Raw genomic sequence first — 22,221 nt, 5'->3', positions numbered from 1 at the left:
GGCCGTGTTGGTGGCATGGTGAGCGCAGAGCAACTTCACCAGTTTCTAATGTGATGACAGCTGTCCGTGTACCGACTCTCAGCCTGCCACCGCGACACTTTCTACCGAGCGCGTGTTTTCTTAACCTCTACTGCAAGTCCACGGATCACGTTTGCGCGCTCGAGCAACGGGAAGTCTAGTCCGAGCCCTCAAAAGTTGTTCGCAACGCCGCCACCACATCATCATCTTCATCATCTTCTCGAAGCACAAACAGTTGGATAGCACAACTGGATTTAGCCGATTTTTCATTTGGAGATGATCTGAAGGTAAGGACGCACATACTCGTCGTCCTTGTTATGATCTTGTAATAACTCGTTCACACACGGCGTAGGACTTGGTGGAACTTTTACGCACAAAACCCATAGCATCCACCCACCTTTACTTTTCCCGCAGACTCTGAAACTTTGGTGGGCTTTTATTGCCAAGTGGTGACAGTCATTTGTCGGACCGCGTGCATGTACAGGACAGGTTTCCCAGTGGATCCAGTGCATTCAGTGTTGGTGCAATGAGGCAGACCAATGACGTGAGTGGCATGACTGATGACATTGAACACTTGGAGTGTAGACGAAATAAACCAAGTGCTGTCTGTCACCTGTGGCCATTACTAGGTCTCATTATACCAAAACACTGTGATCTATACACCCACAGAGCCCTCTTGTTGTAATTTAGATTTTAAATGAATGTATCAAATCTTAAATAATAGGCTATCATCTCCATTGGCATGACTTAACTTTCTTTGGGATGATCCAACAGATGAGAATGTCCTACTCCAGCAACTTTTGTCTTTAAAGGTGCGCTGTGTAACTTTCTATGTGACAAAAACCCCTTGATATTTGTGCGTATTTGGCCTGTTAGTGACTCAGTGCCTATATAGGTGCAGCATGGCACTTTTGCTTTCCCTCACAGTGGCTTCTATGATGCTCCGGAATGAATTGTTTTGGGGTTTCTGGTATGAACTCCTTAAGACGATTGATCCTGGGGTGTCACAAAGTCCACTGTGAGGGAAAGTAAAGGTGCCATGCTGCTCCCATAATATCACACTAGTCACTAAAAGGTCAAATATACACAAATATTAAGTTGCATTAAAAGTTGCATAGTACAGCTTTAAGCGGGATGCATGCACCTTGTCAGTCACTGGATTTCAAAAACTTTTAGTAGAAAATCAATCCATATTATGTTGATGGTAGGAGAGATTAATAGTGGCGAAGTAAGTATCTTAAGGCTCAATGAATGGGCCCATAATGTACATGCTGGTGGGCTAAGAGCTTTAACCTCTCTGCCACTGGTATTTATTGATTTAGCAATTGTTGCATGAGTACAAAGTTTGGTTTATGAAAGCTGTATTTTGCTTGCCGCAGTAATAATCTTTTGGAGCATCAGTTGTCTCTTCCTACTGATCTTTACAGTGAGTCACATGCTCTTGTTTGGGGCTAATGTGGTTATGTTGTCAGGCGTTCATAGTTATGGTACTGCCACATGCATGTCCTTACCACTAAATAATGCAGCTACGGCTTGGTGTCTCATATCGGCACTTAAGAGAAACTCGAGGCATTTGTATCGGTTTACAAGTGTTTCATGTCTCACTAACACTCTCCTGTTGTCGCCCTGATAAACCGAGCCAATTAGGTTAAACTACCGGTAGTAGTACGCTGTAGGTCGTAACGGTGTCAGGAGGACTCAGAAGTGTGAAGTCAATACTTACATTTGAATAGGGAAAAATATACAGACTATATGTTTTATTACTTTGTATATAAATGCAATAATAATCTAATTGATTCAACTTTTTCGGCTGTGGGTGTAGAGTTGGCAACGGTCAGTTGCTTTTAAATGGGCTTGTGCTATAATCAGTATGGAAGAACCAAAAAAGTGCTTCAATATGATATTCTATCACTGCTATATGGACTACTACTGCTGATGCACTTTTGATAATACACTGCCAGACCCCAAAAAAAGTTGCCAGACATTCCAGATTGATGGAATAACCTGGTCATTCAGGATGTTCAGGTCGTCAGCTGTTCTCATTCCTTGGGGACATCGTGTTGCTGAACCTAGACCAGACCGACTGCAGCAACCCCAGATAATAACCGTTAGTTAAATCCTGTTGGTGACTGTTTTTATTGGTCAGGCTGTGGACTTTAATAGCCCTGTGCTTTCTTTCCACAACTCAAAGCAAAAGTATCTAATTCCATGTACCAACACCAAAGTCAAATGTAGCCTATGCAAAATCACAAGTCCTCCAAAGAGTTTAAAAATCATATGCTTCTCACCACTTCCCCTGTGATTATGTATGCTGTGAGTCAATATGAAAATATGGGGAGTTCTTACTCTATTGCTGTCCAGTTTTTATTTTAGTATGAATACATAATACAGGATTCAATGAAAGTTGCTCAGTAAAAGCCGAGATTATCCCTTTCTTTGCCTTCCTTTTCCATTTCATACTTGCACAAACACGTAATGGGGCAAAGTTTTGGACACATTCCTCCCATTAAAGATCGATTTTCCCTTGAGTATGTCATGATCCGAATCCAGGGAGTGATCCGTTATGTAAGCGCTCACATGCAAACTATTAGTCTTGTTTTAGGGTGCGGCAGATCCTCGGGCAGCTTTTCTTGGGGTCCTGACAGTCTCTAACCTTCCCAAACAGATCCCCCGTTACCAGGACGACGAGGGCCTGTCCCGTATGAGCGCAGGCATGTACGCTGTGGAAATGTTTATGCGAAAGGAGATGAACACCCAGTTCGTGTGTGTGTGTGTGGTAGAAAGACCATTGATATGCGAGGCTCCGGGAAACAGATAAAAAGAGTGAGAATTGAAAAGGATTCAAGATGTTTTTTGTTTATATTTTAGGAAGTGAAGTGTTCGAGCCGTAATGATTCTCAGAACAAAAAGCAGAGCGTTGGCTTTGGTTGACTGATGAGCCAACATTCTCAGTCTTTTCCATGTATCCTCCCTGGACTTTCCCAAAAATCAAATCCAAAGCATTATGCAAGAAAATAGTGACATTTCTCAAAATGTTGCGTTTTGGCTTGTGCTAATTGGTTTGTTTATTAGCAACATACTGCGTTTCTATGTATTTTCATGACAATAGATCAGTCCATCATACACACTTTACTTACATGTAAAACTTATTTTTAAATAGATGAGTTACCTTCCTTGAAATTTGTCGAAATATGGTTATTGTGGTTACTTTTTTGGTTAGCATCATGTCACTACTTGAGATTGGCAACTTTCACATCTGTAAATCGCATTCTGATAGCAGCATCACCTGAAAAGTGCAGGCTCGCTCTTGTGACAATTTTAGGAAAGGTATGTAAAAGTGATGATTTGGATCATCTATGATGTTCTATTCCTATACAGGTGAAGCGCAGAAAATTAGAATATCGTTCAGAAGTGCATTTATTTCTGTAATTCAACACAAAATGTGAAGCTAATATATGATATAGACTCATTACATGCAAAGTGACATATGCCAAGCCTTTGTTTGTTATAATTTAGATGATTATGGCTTACAGTCCATTTTCCAAATATTAAAATTTTCTGAGATTGTAACAAATAAAGGCCGCACATATCTCACTCTGCATGTAATGAGTCTGATCATATATCAGTTTTACAGTTCAAGCCAAACTACTGAAACCAATGCACTTTTTAACAATATTCTAATTTTCAGAATTTCATCTTTATACTGTACATTGTGATCATTTTAATGGGTTGGCGACATAAACTAAACTTTCAAAACTAAACTTTGAAAGACATGAACAGGGAAGGAACATACTCTATGATTAGTTTTTGGCGTGCAGCAGCACTGTCTGGATCCAGGGTGGAACTCCATTGCTTTGCTTTTGGAGGCCTTCACTCCCTAAATGTTTTCCGTTTTTGAAGTGCAGAGAAGCGGAAGATATCAGGAATCCGTCTTGGCTGGATCTGCTCTGCTCTTGCTCTGGAAAGACTTTTTATAGTAGGAATTGTAACCATGACTGCTTGGGTTTGCAGATGTATTTTACCTTATCATTTTTTTCTTGAAAATCCTACATCCGCGTTTTCTCTGACTATTAGTTGCTGTTCTCGTGATGTTGCCACTAGAAAACACATCCCTAATCATTGGCTATAAAAAGGTTTTGCTACCTTTTATTTTTTTAACATGTGAAATAATACGGATTGCAAATGTACAACTTCAGTGCTGTTTGTTATGGGTCTTTGTCTTTTCTTGCTTTAAAAGAAATATATCAAACAGTTTGGCATTTTCAAGTCGTTCTCTCAGTCATTTTGCCAGATGTGCAACTCTTCCAGCTGGCTGCGACTACGTTCTGCTGCCTCATCCAGATGAAATGCACAAATAAGCCAGAATACTCCTCCTTTTACAGGCTCTCATTAAAACAAAGAGGCTGATTCTGTAGGTTGTGTGCTCCTGTATCCCTCAGACATAAGCAAGTCAATACAAGCGCCAATATAAGGCGTAAAAGTGTGCAGAGATGTTTACACTAGAAGTCAACACTCGATAATGAGGTTTTTTTAATACAGAAAGTATGAATTATAAAGGAAGAACAACTCATAGTAGTTGTTGTTTATTATGTTCCCAATCAGCAAGTTTCCATTAACAGTGCTTGGGCACACGAGGTAAATAGTTATAATATGGTAATATTAATGATCACATAATATTTATAGTAATTAGATATAGCATTATTTAGTAGTATTTCACCTGAACAGAACACATTTCCTCCAGTTCGGCTTTACCCAAATCTGAAAACTTAAAAGAGTGACAATAACATGATTAAAAAATGATGAAAAAGCAAAAAAAAGAGCTACAAAAAAGCAGACAAAAAGGCGATGAAGAAGGCAATAAAAACAACAAAAACACAACAAAAAACCTGCGAAAACAAGAGGAAAAAACCTCTGACTAAAACCAGACAAAAATGAAACGAAAACAGAACAAAAACGCTTAATAAATGTGACAAAAACTCGGTTTTGTAGGTCTTCGCTTTGAAATGAGGCGTTTCTCTGGCCTGTAGGCAGTAACCTTATGGATTTGGGTAAAGCCGAACTGGAGAAAATGTGCTAGGTAAAGGCGGGGTTAAGAGGTTAATGAACACACCACACCGGATTGTAGCCTTGGGCTTTTTTGGGTCATGGAAACATTTTCAGTGGGTCGTGTGCTGTAGTTCAATGCTTGCATCAACAGAAAACTGAAATGCAGTATTATGATCCTGTAATGCCAGTAAGGTTCATAATAATAGCTTTATTTGGGTCACATCTTGTTAGGAATAGGATAAGTTTAAGATGCATCCTGAAGCGACATTAGGTGAGAACCCAACTCTAAATCACATGGGCATGAGTCAGACCTCCGACCCAGCCATAATATAGTTGAGTGTTTTGTGCGACTATAAGCATGCTGTTCTCCTCATTACTGCAGTTGCAATACATGAACTTGTATTACTGGTCATATCTGTCTTGTTACACTTCTTTGCTGCTGCTCTGATTAATACGCCGCCTTACCCTGTTATTATTGCTCTGTCACTGAACCACAATGAGGGGGGGTCTGAGGCAGCGGCTGAGTAAACACATGCTCCCAAACCACATGACTTATGTTGACAACTGTTTGTGAAACCGGGCGCTCCGATTGGCCACTTTCACTCTCGCCTGTCACATGCGCTGAAAGACTAGACCCTAATTGAAAAAAGCTGCAGATGCCCCCTTGTAGCTTTAATATCTGGAAAGCTCCAACGCCTCTCCACCTGTTTTGTGTTTGAAAAGAGGTTTTCAGCTCACTAAGCATTTCACACAGACGTGTAAAAGACAGTCCAGGCCACTCCAGAGGTTTCTGCCAGTGTGGATGTATAGTGTGGCACGTGCCAGTCTGCCACCACTATGTTAGTGAATGGAGAGCTCCATATTGGCAGCAGGCAGAGAAAGGGGCTTATTGTGGGCATCGGATTGTTCTGGTCAGTATTGAACACAAAGCTAGATGTCAGCACACGCTACCTACCATTTCACCCAGGAAATAGAATACAAGCTTTAATTAGTTTTATTGGTGAAAAATACTTGAATTCTCATGAAATAAGTTTAAATAAGCAATCTTTTTGTAGCATAGCAATATACTGTACATTAGGGGTGGGCCATATCGCATCGCATATCGTAGTCGCAATATCATTTTTTGATATCGTTGTAATTTTTGATATTGTCATTTTTTTATCGTTGCGGACACGATATAATTCATGTTGTGCTCAGCTCCATCTGAGCAACACAAACGGTAGAACATGGGGACGGATGCTTAAAAAGTAAAATGAAATGAAGACTGTAAACTGCTTGATGTAAACTGATCTATGAGGAAATAATTTTGCCATTAAAAAAAGAATGAATAAAATATCACTGAATTAATCTTCCCAATAGGCGTAAGGCTGGGATTTTTAATTAATTTGTCCATTGTCAATTATATTGTTTTTTATATCGTGATATAGATTTTAGATCATATCGCCCTGCCCTACTGTACATTACCTGGAATTCTGCAGCGTGGCTTTAACTTTTTGGTATACAACATATTTTTGTATGATCCCTAGTTTACAGGTAGTGATTACGTGTTAAATTAATTGCTTATAGTAAAATATATATTGTCTGAGATGCAACATATTTCTTTTCTATCAAAAGTCTCCATTTATTTGATTCAATACAATGTTATCTTGACTAGTTTTTTTTCTTCTTCAATTAATCTGATTATTATATTCAAAACAACACTAGCCTGCATTTATTAGAAATCTAACCATGAAACTGATTGCATGTCACGCTGTGTCCCATTTTTCAATATACTAAATGAGTAGTATTGTTTTTTGAAACTGTGATTTATCAAGTCCCTAATCAACACTTTGCCAGCTCCTCTTCCTGTCAGCAGAGACACATTTGATACATGAATTACACAGAGTTCAGTGATAAAAGTGTCCAGGGTCAGACAGTGTGTGCTCTGTCCTATATCAGCTGCGTGCACATCTCCTGTGTGCGTCGCTCTGTGCTGCAGTGTGTCAGCTGTTGATTTAGCCGTCTGTCGTAATCCTGTTACTTTCTCCGGACCGGTGCCAAGTGCCACACGCCACGTCCCGTTCACAGAGTCTCATTCAGCCGCTCGACCCAAAACTAAAAACTGAGACAAAGGTAAGATGTACCCACTGTGGGGCATTCACTGACCAGAGTGAAACCAGGGCCAGTGTTCATAATTTCTTCCCTTTTATTGTTTTATGATGCACTGTGTGTTAATAGAAGCTCACATATAATGGTGTTTATTGATGAAATTGTAGAAATCATCTATCCTTATCTGTGTTTTTCTAAGATTTATCAAGATGTGGAAGTGGTTAAAAGGGGATTTTGGCTTGTGCACATCCACAGCTGACTTGCACATTTATATTGCTGATTATCTTATACTATATTAAAATGCATTCCATGGCACACATTAATTAACACACAGTTGCTGTCTTCCATGACTCCAAGTTATGTGGCAAAATGATATGGTAATATTCTGTAAGCAAAAGTCAGTTTTAACTCATAGGAAGTGCAAAGGCCCGAGCTGACACACCGACTGACGGACCCATAAATAACATAAGGAGCTTGTCTGGTGCTGCTGCTGTGAAGATTAAGTAGAGAGAGACAGCAGCACCATGACTCTGCACGTCCTGACCTCCTGACTCTCACACAGGCCTTGGTGACAAATCACTGTCTGCTCTCAGCTGCACTGTGAAGCTTGAAAGACTTTGCAAATCAGTTCTGTCTTTGGCCATACATTCTTTATATAATGCTGACTCATTTGTTTACATCCTGCAAATAGGCTACACGTGCGCCTGTAACTGGCTGGCTTTGTAGGTCTTGAAATGTGAGAACGTGACATGACTGCAGCTCTAAATGTTTGAAGCTAGTGTAATCGTGTTGTTGTTACTTGTACTTTTCGGCATGGAGGCTTGGTGTTTAGCATTCACTCACATCACAGCAAGGGTTCAGTTCTCAAGCCAGGTGGGACCTTTCTGTGGAGGTTGTATGTTCTCTTGTGTCTTGGGGTGCTCCGGTTTCCCCCATCACCTTAAAACAGCCCCTGTAGCCTTATCCTCCTGTGAGGTAATCCTGGCGAAGATCCTCGCTGAAGAAATGGAGATGTGTCCCTGTATGGTCGCCCACTGCTCCTGATACAAATATCTCCAACAAATATTGTTGCCCAGTTTTTACTGTGATTAGGCACTAGTGTATTTCTTCTTTAGAGAAGATAATAAACTGATATCAGAGTTAAAAACTGGAAAGAAGTAGTTATAGGGCTGTCTCGATAAATACTATATTGACTTATCGTTGAATAAAGAACCGATTGATGATACATTTTTGGGCTCGATAAAACTTTGATTTTTTTTTGCCCTTTTAGAACAAAGGTCTAATGTCATTGTTATACCTGAGAGTTGACAGTATCTAGTATTGTCAGAGTCAATAATATCGTTTATCGCGATACTTTCCTGCCTCAAAATATCGAACTTCAAATTTGCTTTCATGACAGGTCTAAGTTATAGTATAAGATACAGATGTTGTGACGTACAATTGAGTTGTTTTTATTACTCTTCTGGCAACTTCTGTATTGCCTCACGTTGAACCTGTCTGCACGTCTCCACACGTCTTGTAAGCTGTGCTTCAAATATTTGAATGCCACATGTTTGGAAATATTGATTCCTGTCCATATAGACGCCTGGCTCATTCCTGAATAAAGAGTACAGCAGTTGAACAGTATCTTGCCTCAGTCCAAAATGAATGGACTTCCTGTTTGTGCCCATTCTGTTTTTTCTTCACTCACTCATCGGACACTCGCTACTGCATTAGTTAACGGTCTGACTAGAGTTTCAATGAGCGATGAATAATTAGACACTTCAACTATCTGTTTAGTATTTAAAGTACGTTTTAACACAGACATCATACTGGCTATTGACGACAATGGAGAAATTCTTAAGCATAGTGTTTGCAGCAGTAAAAACTGTAACAAGTAGCAGTAGTACATTAATATTAGACAAGTTAAAAAAATTTAATCGTGACCTGATCCCTGTGACAAACTATGCTTGAACACAGCCACTCCTCCCCCATGCTCTGAGTGATTGACCGGGGTATTAAACCAATCATGGTGAAGTGTGAACTTTCAGAAGCAGCAGATGGCTTTAGTCACATCATAGAGACTTAACAATACTAAGCGGCACATCAATTGTGATTAAACTCAATCAAGCATTGAACCTGCAGATTATTATATGTTTTTTTTTTACCTTGCCATCACACATGATTCAGCACCTAACAGACAAATTCTACCTGTCAAAATGACCCATTCCTCGTCTCACTGGGGGCTGCAGTTCGCCTCTGGTCTCAAGTTCTTCCTCTGCCGCCTCATCCTCATCAATCCTCTAGACAAAGACACCATTGACCATGACTAACCACCCCAGCCCTGGTCTCCCATTTCCAGACCCTTTTGGCCCGTCCGCCTTCACCTGGCTTCAGTCTGTGTCTCCACATAATAGGATTTTATACTTTCAACAAAGTAATGGTGGGCATGATGAATTGCAGTTGGATCAAAAAGCACTGCACTTATTCAGGCAATATAATGCGTAATTACAGTAGATATTTTCCTCCGTTTGTGAAACCATTGTGCCTAATGCTTGTTTGAAACTTTCATACAGATCCAAAGCTTCTGTGTGAACGCCCTTGAGAAAGCTGAGAAAAAGAAATGAATACTACAGTGGAATGTCCTTCTGAACCACTTGTTATCCTCTCTATCCTTTTGCCGAGTTGATTACTGGTTTCTTCCATGCACACTTTTGTTGTCGTAGCCTTTTGTATTGTGAAGATTGTAAGCGCTGGCACTGATTGTTACAAGAAAAGAGAATTGCTCTCCTGTAACCTCTGAAATGTCCTGTTCTCGTCTGCGCAGGTGATGCGGGATGGAGGCAGGGTCGGTGGTGCGTGCTGTGTTTGACTTCCTGCCCAGTGTCTCGGAGGAGCTGCCCCTCTTCAGTGGAGACGTCATCGAGGTGCTCGGTGTCGTGGACGAGTTCTGGCTGCTTGGGAACAAAGATGGCGTCACAGGTAACTTTTCAGCATCATTAAACCCTCTTTGAAGATTTTGTTTGCCTGAAACAACATCATTAATATTATCATTTTGAATTATGAAGCAACAGACTTGAATATATTAGACATACCGGTATGTTAAAAAAAACATATAGTGCTTGTCTAGTGATTGCCTTTTAGACATTATCACATTTAAATTTGCACACACTAAAGAGTACACGGTGCGCCAGGAGCATTTAAGGTAAAGAGCAGTCTTGTCGTTGACCCTGAGGGAGAATAAACACTGCACATGTTTTTCTACTTAAGACATAACATAAGAGATAGCAGCTTTTCTCCTGAAAGGAAGTGCAGAGGGGAAGTGGGACAATATGTCATAAGAAAAAATACATGCATTTGTATTTGTCGAACTGAGAAGTTGAGGTTCTCTATAAATGCGATACACTTCTTGTTAGACATTGCTCATGGTTTGTTCAATGGTTTTTGCCTGAACTGTTCTCAGGTCAGTTTCCGGTCACCTTTGTGGAAGAGGTCACCATTCCCAGCTCTAAACCTGGAGATCGACTGTACGTGTGTATCAATGACTTCAGCTCCGCAGAGCCTGGAAACCTGCCCCTAAAAAGAGGTGTGTGTTCAAAGCTGTCAATACTTTCTATGCATCAGTCACTCTTTAGGTCAATTCAGTCAATTCTATTCAAATGCTGTCCTCAGTGTTCATAAGACGATGTTTTAAATGCTTTTCCCCCATGTAGCTTAGCGCTGCTTTCGGGATCTTAATGTCGCTGTATTCAGGTAAACCGACTTCTGTATATTGTAGTGTAGTTGTGCCGTGACCCTGGTAGATTCTTGCTTTATCTCCACTTTCTGTAAACATCTTCAACTATGAACTCACCTGTACCCTCCAGTTAAATCAGTGTGTTGTGTTTCTGCAGCATTATCTTGACCATCATACACTTATTTTTTATTATTTCTGATCTTTAACGCTAATATTTTAAATGATCAAATCATACTTGGTTTGGGTCGCTTACTCAACTGACCACTAGATGTCACTACATCCAAAACAAATACAGATAGGGTCTCTGTCAGGCTATCCCAATGTTTTGGATTTGCCCGTTTGCCACTGTAGTTAAAGTGCTAATGGCTGCTTTACTGGTGGACACATTTTATTCCTGCATTATTCAACAACATCTAAACATCATGCTGAAATCAAAATGTTTAATAATTCCCCAAAGTCCTGGTTGATGCGACTGTTATTGCAAAATCGTAATGCCATAAGTCACCACTGTTTCCTGGATCACAGGAAACTGTTTTTATTGTCTGTCAGAGTTTTAATGTTCATTTCCAGTCAGAATTTGGTGCGGGACACAATGGGAGGTGGAGCCGCAGGTCTGAGGAATGTGCCCCTCATGACTTCGGACAGAACATTGCACATTCCAGTAATCCTTCAATCTGGGGATCTATGGACTATACTGACCCCACTCAGGTTATTAAGAGCAGAGGGAGAGCTGGGATCAGGAGGTAATGTTGTTGTTGCATGTGAGGCTTGTCCGCACAAAGCGATGACAAAATATACTTCCGCTCACCTTAGTCCTCATTGAAAACATAATCAGGAATCAGTTATATATGGACATTTTCTCTAGGTTTGGCACAACTTGTAGAGAGGAAGTGCCAACTTTAAAAGATATGCATTTGTAGATAAAAGTGAACATGGACATGGTCAGTCTTTCTGTGCACAACCTGAAACTGTAGCTCTGGTGGTAGAGTTTTGTGTAAACACTAGACATTTGCATGTTAATCTCTCAGTCTTCTACATAGGCTGTTGTTTGTTGTGCTTTTATGGCAAGACACTTCCTTTCTTGTATGCAATTTATGTTTGGTATTATTGTAGTGAAAATGGCAGTTTTGGTTCATTGATGTGAAATGGAGGTAGAAAGACCATTAACCCGTAATTTATTCATTAATTAGGAATTGACAAAGCCTATGACATTGCAGTGAAAACAATAATACTCTTAATCTGAGGACTAAAATGTACTTTTTAGTGGCAGGCTTCTATTAATTGTAGCCACAGCTGCCCTGAGGGTCACAGACAGAAGGGCGGCTTCCAGTCTGCGCCAACAGCACACGCCAGTAGTAGGCAATGTGGGTGAAGTAAGTCACAGTTTCCGCGGGGCATTAAAAAGCATTAAAAGTCACTGAATTATTCAAGGCCTTAAAGAGGATATTAAGTAACTTGTTTACCTTAATAAATCCTTTCTGTAGTCCCTCTGGGGTTAATACAAGTGTTAATGGGAGGATTGGTCGGTCTTTCATCTTCCCCTGGTGTCTCTGGCAAGAAAACACATTAGTCGGAGACCCCAATACACACTAATGGAATCATGAAGAAGAAGCTAACAGGCTAACGGGCAAAGCTAACAGTGGCTAGTGCCACTTAAACAGTATTTACTGCCAAGTTTGAGAGAAAAAAAATATCTCCATTGTTTAATTGGATGTACAATATCCCTCTTTCCCTTTGTCTTTTCTGTCAGCGTAGTATTTACTCTTATAGACAATTAATGAGTAAAAAACGCAACATGCTACGACACCTGCAGAGGCGCTTGTGGCCTCTAGGGGCATGAGTTACTTAGTACTGCTTTAAATGTCATTAAAAAGCATTCAATTGGAAATCAAACTGGCATTAAATCTAAAAATTATTTCAAAATTATGACATTGTTCAACAATTTTTACTCAAACCAAATTTTTCAGCTGCAGTTTGAGTTGAAATTGATCACTCTGTCCTCTGTTTTATGGATTTTTTATAAAACTTATGAAATCAAATCTGCTGCGATTATTTTTTCTGCATTTGTTGCATTAAAATATAGTGTTTGGGCATTAAAATTGCATTAAATTTGTCATTCTTCTTCCTGTATAAACCCTGTAACTGTCTACCTGAGGACAGGGACAATGATACCCATACATTCCAGCTGTGTCTTGTGTTTGGGCAATATCCCAGGCTTGGCTGATGACTTTTTGCTTTGGAGACTGAATTGTCTTTTATTGTTTTCCTCAGGGGATGTGGTGGTCAAAGAGACAGGAGGCTCCATGGACCTGAGTGAGTCCTGGCAGCGCGGTCGAAACGCCTGGGGAGCCCGCGGCCTGTTCCCCTCGTCGTGCGTGATGGAGCTGGACCTCTCCTGTCGCTCCCGGCTCCTGTCCGAACGCGCTGTCCAGTCTTCAGAACTCCCTCCGTATGCCCTGGGACAGGCTAAGGCCCTTATGAACCTCCACGCTCAGCTAAACGAGGAACTTGACTTTCGAGAGGGGGACTTGATTATTATCACAGGCATTCCTGAGCCGGGCTGGTTTGAGGGCGAGCTGAATGGTAGCAGAGGCATATTTCCGGAAGGATTTGTCGAACTCCTGAGTCCACTTTTTTCCCCGCAAGAGCCTTTGGACTGCCCCTATTTAAGTCACGATACTGAAATTAACTATGAGGACGATTTGGGAGAGGGGACGGATGACGAAATTGCACAAGAAGCTGAGGTTTTTGTAAAAGATGAGCTAAAAGACGGCGTCATTGAGGACGTTGAGGAAGAGGATGAAGAGGGCGCTGTGTATGGGGTAGCGCTGTACGAGTTTCGAGCCATGGAAGCGGGCGAGCTTGACTTTGACGTAGGCGACCGTATTCGGATTGTGAGCACTTTGGAAGATGGGTGGCTGGAGGGAAGGCTAAAAGGACAGCAAGGTATTTTCCCTCATCGCTTTGTCAAAATAGAGGGAGCTGACCAGCCCAAAACACAAGAAGAAACTCATGTAGTTCAAGCTGAGGAGGAAGAGAAGGAGAACAGCTATCCTTCTGATGAGAGTCCAAGTCATGTCAATGCTAATGAGTGGAGTTGCTATGAGGAGAGTGCAGGACAATATGAGGACAATACAGTTTGGGATTTGGATTATTTTGAGCAGCAACGGTGGCAAAGTGAGCAGAGAAGTGTTGCAAATCAAGCGAATAATGGAGGGGGGAGAGACGGGGTTTCCAAGTTGGATCAACAAGCTCCACGACCAGGGCGTAGACCACCAGAGAGGCCAAAATCCGCTCCCCCGCCGAGACCAAGACTCCCGCCAAGACCGAACCTACCCGCACATAGCAATAGGCACAGCAACATAAGTAGATATAATAATACACATAAACAGAGCACAAGGCCACTGAAAACCAAGTCGACACATAGCTTAACTCTCCCTAACTCTTCGTCAGGTTGGCCCAAAGACAGTCGGTCCCAACACAGACTCCCAGTAGATAAGAGGAGAAATGCAAGTTTGGGTCAGGCCTTGGTGAACTTTATTGATACTGAAAAGCAGGTCAGGCAAACCCGCCATGCAAGTGTCAGTGATGCAGATAGGTTTGGCAAAGCGGAGACACTGCCAAGATCCCAACAGAGTAGCTCAAACGGCAAACGCCTTTCGAGCATTACCTTGGACGCTCTGGCAAACACAGCAAGCGACTTGGAGACAAAGCTGACACAGCAGCTTTTTGAATTTGAGAGGAGTTTGGTGTCGTCTTTAAGTGATAATAATATCAACGAGGGCGACTCTAGCAACCAGTTTTCAAGGCATTTTTCCATTATGGACTATAACGATGAAAGCGACATAATTCGTGGCACCTCAAATTCGCCTGTTTCCCATTTATTACAATCAAACTCTGCGTCTTCTTCATTGGAAAGACGCAGGTCACTTCGCCCCCCTCCGCCCCGCCCCAGAGTGCATCGCCCCCTTGTGCCGGCCCCACGCAAACCAGCACGCCCGCCTCCACGTATCCCGAGACAAAACACTGCCCCAGAGAGACTGGGTTTTGGAAACAACCCTATCTTCTACTCTCCTGAAGAGCCAGCTATGGACATCCCAGACCAGCCAACAGCTGCAGATGAATATGGCGATCTGGCTTTGGCGCAAGAGGAGGAAATTCAAAAGCAAATGGAGGCGGAGGAAGAGTTGGAGAGAGAGATGGAGATGCAAAGGGAGGAAGAGGAGCGGTACAAGTTGTTGTTGAGGCTGCAGGAGGTTGAGAATGACATGGAGGACTACGCACAGACAGCAGAGGAACTAAGGGTGATGCTGGAGGAAGAAGAAGATGACATGGCCCGACTGCAAGCGCTGGAGAATCTGGAGTTCTGTAACTACACACTAGAGACGCTGGCGCTGGAGCAGCAGCAGCTACAACAGCAGCTACAAGGTGAGAGGGAGGGGACATGAGAGGGAGTGTGTGCATGTGTGGCTTTAATAAGTTTGGAATATACTGGGTAATAGAGCAGTGGGAGACACAAGAGCTTAACGGATTTCCTTTAGGATGTTTGGTCCTGCTCAGAGCTTGGAAAACACAAGAAATAGTGCAAGAGAATTTTTTACCATTTTGAAAACCTCACCTGATAAGCATACTATTGCTACGCATGCTATTCATGCGCTACCGCAAAGCCTTCATCCCCACTGCTGTCAGACTGTACAATAAGACTGTGAAGTAACGCCGACTGTAACAAGTGAATTTCTCCTTTGTGAGATTAATAAAGGTTTATCTTATCTTATTCCCCCACCACTGTAACTGTAGTATGAATGCATGATACACATTTAGGTATGCAGCTTTTAATTATCCTCATTTGTAGCACTATGGCATCGACTTTGGCATTTTTTTACACACAGGCGCGAAGTGCATTCCAGCTCGTAGTGAGAAAGCAGGCATTGCACGTGGGCCTCAGTCTCTTTCCAGTTTCCAGAGTTGCTCCTTTTTTAGTCAGTGTTTTTTCTTCTTCTCCATCATCTGTGCGGTTTATAGGAGTCAAGAGTCAGGGCGCTAGGTGTGGCTGGGACCGTCCAGTTTAGGTTTTATCTTTTAACCATGGGACACTTCAGAGCAGGACCTAGCAAATGGCTGTGGCGACTTGTGGCATGGCCTGTGGTGCATTTCGGTTCGCTGTTTGGGGTCACTCGGGAGAGCGGAGAGGACAAAGCTGCAGGTATGAATGGTCTCTAAAAAAACATATTTGTAAGGACTTGTATAGCCTTGTTTGTGACAGCAATGCAGCCTGGCCATTTAATGCAAGCGGTTCCTTATTTTTTCGATAATGTAAATTGCAAATGGCCTTTTCATAGTCTGTGCCATCATTAAGCCTATTTTAAAAACATGCCTCTCAGCTGCGACCCCCGGCTGAGAATCACTGGTCAAGACTAAACATCCATGTTTTTTTTTAGGATAAACCAAACTTCCCTTTTTTGTTCTTGAGCATTGTCTAGTTTTTTGTTTATATTGAAATACTGGGAAAGGTTTGTTGTTATTAGTTAAGTATATAACACATCTGAAGTATACTCAACATGTTCAGGATTTTATGGGATCATCTACACATTACTTTATACTATATTTAATACCCCATAAAACTGTATTTACAGTATTGACAATGTTATTCAAATTGTAAATCCTTTATATAACAGGAAACAGCCTTGAGGGCAGGGACAGGTTGCAGGTGCCTCTAAGGACCATGTGACCAAATAGCATCAGCATTTCACAGGTATTCGCATGGTCTTTTGTCTCAACAGGATAGCCACAAATGATAAGATAAGACTTTATTTCTATCACACTATTAGGCATGCAGATTTTTTCTCTTTAAAGTGATTATCAAAACAATGGCCAAACACAAAAGCATATAACAGTGGCATATTAGGTTGTTAGTGTAATACAAATGTCTTACACAAGTAACAGTCCCTGCTTTATAGGAAAGTCTGTATCTTTGTTGTGGATGATTTTAAGTCTATTGCAAATTATTTAACTCATAAAGTCACGCCCAGAGGTGGAGGTTTTTTCCGTGCTTTTGAAGGGCGTGTGCCAGATGGCTTATTGTTATGGCACAAGGCGTAACGTCATCACTTGCGTTCATATTTCAAGGAGCATTTTGAAGAGAGACTTGCAGACTCTCAAAATGTGGTACTTAGGCTATATGTGCTGAAGATGCAAAAGCTACTGGTGTTTTTTTATCCAGACATCGATTGGTTTGATCTATTTAGACTTAGTTTTAAGTTTATGAATGTTATGCCCTTTTCATTAGCTCACACGATTTAGCTAAGCATTTCTTCTGGTTTAGTCCAGATATAACGCTATTTTTCCTCTATATGGATTCATGGATGCTTTTTGACATTGTTTCAGATCCAAGCTAGTACAGATTTGGGTCAATTTTTGTTGATCAAATCTATTGTCAGCTTTTTTCCACTGTGGCTCTTCGTAAAAGTTAGATATTGAAGACAGTAGACTAAAGTTTTTTAATGAATTCAGTAAATGATGTTTTTTACACTGAAATCCAATGGTGACTATCCAAACAACTATCACTAAACAATGTCTTTATAGTTTTGTAAGTTCTGTGTACTTGTTCTGAGTGCTTGTTATTACTCTTTATTACTTTGACCTTTCAGCCTTTAAAACACCTTAACCCCCCCCCCCCCCCCCCCCCCCCCCCATTAAGATGCCCCTCTGGGTTTCCCTGACACCAAACCATTAGTTTGTCCATTTGAGCCAGTTTCACGTTTCCTGCCGACGACCCTAAAACCCCCCGTTGACACACTGGCCTATTCCTGGAAGTCCTGCAGTGTCTAGATGTGTTAGATGTTGATGCTTTTCCAGTACATTACATTAGAAAAAACCCAGGCAGCAGTGGATAAGGAGACTCTATTTGACATTCCTGTAGCTGACACAAGCCCATAGTTTCGGTCTTGCGCCGCCGCCACAGAAAGCCGAGATTCTCAAGCCTGATAATTTAACTAGACTTGCATAAGACTGAACAATGTCAAGAACTTCTGCACTTGCTTTGAGACTTGAGACTTGAGAGCAGCAGCAGGTTCTGTAAGTGCAACTAACAGGAACTACTAAAATCTGTTACCTTGTTGTTTTATACTGAACACTAAAGCATTACTAGAGGTGGAGAGTGACATGGCTTACTTATTTACTAATATTACTAAACTTTAATATTTTTTAAAACATTCTTACATTGGAGGGCGTTCGTTTTTACTTTATCTGTGTATTTGTTTTAGCAGTATTGTAATAGTAGTAGAAGTTGTAGGTAATTTGAGTAAGTGGATTTGTTTTTATTTTCGTTTTCTCACAAAACTGCAATACTTTGGAAACTCGCCTTGTTGTTTTCAGTATCACATGTGTGGAGGAGTGCCTTAAACCTGTCCTTGTTGGTCCACCCTCTCGGGCGGGGGAGGGATATATTATACTCTCTCTTTATGAATAGAGCCGGGTTTTTTCTCACACTGAAAGTTTGTGTCTCTTCTGAGAGTGGGACAGTCCTCAACAATGGCGCATTGTAAAGTGTATGCAGCTACTTTTCTAGTGCGCTGCCCATAACCAGGCTGTGTCCTCGCATTAACGTGCGGCTTTTACAATAATCTGGCATTGTTCATTACATTAAGGTTATTCCTTAGAATGAAAGTAACCAAAAGTTCAAAGATAGTTGCACATTTCTTCAAGTCAAAAAGTGAATGAGGAAAAATCTGTTGTGAAAATTGATGTTTTTTTTGTTTTGTTTTTTTACAAATAGGTGTATATTGTAAAACTAGTCTTGGGTCCTTAAATAAGACTTTTGCACAGTTCTTTATTATTCTGCTGTTAACATGAACCTCAGTTCACACTGAATGGACAGCTCAGGTAAAGCACTGTAAAGTCTGTGAGCCCCAAAGCCAGATTATAAAGCTAGACTTCTATCACATAAAATCTGCATGCAGACTGTTTTGCTGCAAACAGTGGCTCGAGCCAATTAAAACGCAGGGAGGGGTCAGTCAGGCTAATCCTCCACTCATGTGACACCACTGAATCATTAACCTTATCAGGCCCCTCCCACTCAAACCCTGCCCCCCTCATGCTTACGCGATTGGCCGGGATAGTGTTAGGGAGGGTGCTGTGTAGTCGCGCTCGGGGCAGGGAGGTGCATGAGACAAGCAGTCCTGTGTAGAGCCAGACAAGAAAACAAGTGGAGGAGTTTCAGGACAATATGCCTCTGACAGGTGGAGCCTCCTGGACCGCTTTGTTATGGAATGCTGCGGAATTCCGGACTTCGGGAAAAGGAAATAACTGAACAGGAAAAGCGGCTACAGACAGGCGGCTGAGATGAAGAGCCCTGTGGCGTACGGCAATCCGGTCATGTTTGGCCCCCCCATGAGGAGGGGCAAGAGCGTGGAGGAGTTAGGAGACGCAGGCTGGGCCAAAGAACAAGAAAGATTAGCACATCTACAACATCTACAGCAACTGCATCAGTTTCAGCAGCAGCAGCAACAGGTGGGATATCCCGGCTATGGAATGGTGCACCCTCCTCCTGGAAATGTCATGGTTCCGAGTCCGGTTAGCCCAATTCCAGTTCCGGGATTTCCAATGCCGGTGCATGGTGGGATGGTGCATCCTCAGCTAATGGTCCCAGTGGGTTCGGTGCCGCCTCCAATGCACGTGCCCCCGCAATGGCAAGTTCAACAAGCCCACGTCAGACAAGTTGACAAGTCGAACGTCTACTACCATCCCAGGTCAGAAGATGGACACCTTGACTTGAGGATATCCGAATGGAAAGGCAAGCATTGTTTTTACCAAGGTCCGGAGGAATCCCCAAATCAGGATTACAACGAAAGGGCGCAACAGGAACGAGACAACGTCACCTACGAGGACAGCAGATACGAGGAGGACCGGAGAAGGAGAGACGATTGTGGTAGGGAGACTGACCACAACATCGATCGCTACGCGCATAGGAGACACTCAGAGGACCTCGTGGACAAATACAGGGAATGTGATCGGAGATATGATGATCGCTATGACGACCGAGAACGGGATTATTATGACAATCGGAATGACAAGGAGCTTGATGACTATTACTATGAACGCAGAGACAGGTACGCCAGAAGAGAGAAGTATTCTGACCAGAAAGACTATGATAGGGACTGTTATGAGTCTAAAGACAGGCATAGAGATCCCTACAGGGAGCGGGATAGATACTATGATAAGAAGGATGACTATTATGATAGAAGAGAAGATGATAGGTATGACACTCGGGATAGGTACAATCAAAGAGGTGAGGACACTTACAGTAAAAGACGCGGGAATTATGAATCTAGAGATGAGCAGGATAGGTACAGAGAGAAAGATCGTTCCAGTAGGTACAAAGACATTGGTGATGAGAGGAGAGATGAGCACTACAACACCAGCAGGAGGCGAGACCCTTATAGAGAAATGGACCGATATGAAAGAAGAGACCCATACGACTATGACAGAGAAGACCGGCACTATGAGCCCAAAACGAGGGACAGGTACCGCGACATACGCTCACTTTCTGACGATTCGAGATACGAGGAATACCCCCCAAAGGACAAAAAAACAACCCTTATCGAAGAATGGGTGGAACAGCAGAACAAGAAGCTGGCCCTGGGGGACTCCTTTGAGGACCCAGGGGTGCACCGGGTCAGCGAGGACCCGGAGAGGGGCTACGAGTCCAGCACTGGGAGTACAAGACGGGGTCGAAAACCGGTCTACGTGGGGTCGCTGGATAGAAACAGCTTCTACAGGAAGACGGCACCGAGCTCCTTGCGAAACTCTCAGTTCGCCACCATCAGGAAGCAAAAGAAAGGTAAACACAAGCAGAGTCAGGTGCGATAAGAGCCTTCACACGTGAAGAGTTACTAATACATACAAATAATGAGGAGATGGGGCTTGGCTGGCTATAGTGGAATCTGTTGTTTTCCGCTTTCAAGTTTGCTATTATGAAGAAATATTGGTAATAATGAAAGAAACACTGCTCGTAATACTTAAAAGACTGATTATGACTCAATCAAATCAAATCAAAACAACTTTATTCATCCCAATGGGCAATTCTGTTCGCTGCTCTCTGATCATAAATACTCAGGCGTAAAAGCTCTTTCCCTCATGCCACAAAACCCACAATAACAAAGACTCTACTAAAAGGAAGTTCTTTTATTGATTATAATGACTATCTTTGATTCATATAATTACAAAAAAAACATTGAAATACCTTTGGACCCATATAGTTATTGTGCCTAAAACCTCAAGCAATCTTATTGTCTATACTAGACTTATTCTGATTTTCATACACTTTTTGGGTTGACATGTTTAAATCTTCACATAATTAATAGACAAAAATCAAACATGTGAGAATATGGTTGTCTAGGCATTCCCACAGACAATGCATGAAACAGGAAGTAGACTGGGGTGTCTCAATCATGGCCTCTGGGGATCTGTTTCGAATCAATTCCACAAAAATCGCTGACCAAAGAAAGCACCCTCCCAGCTGTGAGTGAGTCAGTATCACCTATCATCCTGCGGGTGCTGTCAGGTATGTGGAGACGCACGGAGCTGGTAAAACCGGTCCCGTTAGTTTTCATATATTGTTGTCCGTCATTCTCCCTTGTTGTTTCCTGCTTTCTGAGCGTCATATTTTGCATTGTTTATGTTGTACTTTGAACCAAAACTAGTTGGAGGAGTTGTTCCACTGCCAAAGGTCGGCAATTTATTACCTTTATGACCGAGATGCTAGAAGTTTTTGAAGCAAAACGAATAGAGCAGTAAGCGGGTGTCACACACAGTCTTATCTCTGTTAACCGAAAGCATGTGTCTTCATGGGAAACTCACTTTGTCTAAATATTTGCTTTATGGACCACATATCCCTTTACGTGTTAAAGATTGTATCCACATTTTGAACACGAACAATATTTACACTGACAATGTTTTCACTGCCCTGAAGGATCATCACGCGATTACCTAATGTTTATTTTTTCCAAACTTTAAAGTCATCTTTCCTGAAAACTAAGATGTTCACATGCACTCGTTGGCTTCTTCATTTGGTACATGTGTTCAATTTATTAAAACAAATAGTCATGAATTTGATCAAGCATACACATGGAGTTTAACAGCATGATAAAGTTGAGTTGATATAAAGGACTATGTTTGAGTTTTGGCTTTAGACACATGCAAAATGATGTTACATGTCAAGTCAACTTTAGTTGTAGAGCACATTTCATACAATCCAAGTGCTTCAGATAGAAAGATATATGAAATACAACAAAGGATTTAATGGTTCTCTTGATCATTTCCACAACCCTATTAACAGTAATGTCTCAACTCAAAAG

The 22,221-nt window shown here is 41.8% G+C and overlaps 1 protein-coding gene across 3 annotated transcripts in view; it reads left to right on the top strand.

Annotated features, from left to right (window-relative positions):
* Positions 1-22,221, top strand: part of dnmbp (dynamin binding protein) — a 39,585-nt gene continuing 17,364 nt past the window's right edge. The window contains exons 1-4 of one of the 3 annotated variants that reach the window (XM_079577573.1): positions 1-305; positions 9,959-10,113; positions 10,595-10,717; positions 13,139-15,295. In XM_079577573.1, coding sequence (XP_079433699.1) covers positions 9,969-10,113; positions 10,595-10,717; positions 13,139-15,295 — 2,425 coding nt within the window. In that variant the 5' untranslated portion in view covers positions 1-305; positions 9,959-9,968. Of the gene's footprint in view, positions 306-9,958; positions 10,114-10,594; positions 10,718-10,844; positions 10,885-13,138; positions 15,296-18,861; positions 20,706-22,221 lie in introns of those variants that run through there. The other 2 variants (XM_079577574.1, XM_079577575.1) reach the window with 2 other exon arrangements.

This window comes from Gobius niger (genome assembly GCF_951799975.1).
Source record: "Gobius niger genome assembly, chromosome: 19".
NCBI classification, from domain to species: domain Eukaryota; kingdom Metazoa; phylum Chordata; class Actinopteri; order Gobiiformes; family Gobiidae; genus Gobius; species Gobius niger.
Note: the sequence above shows the minus strand (reverse complement) of the source record. Positions and strands in the feature narration are given on the sequence as shown.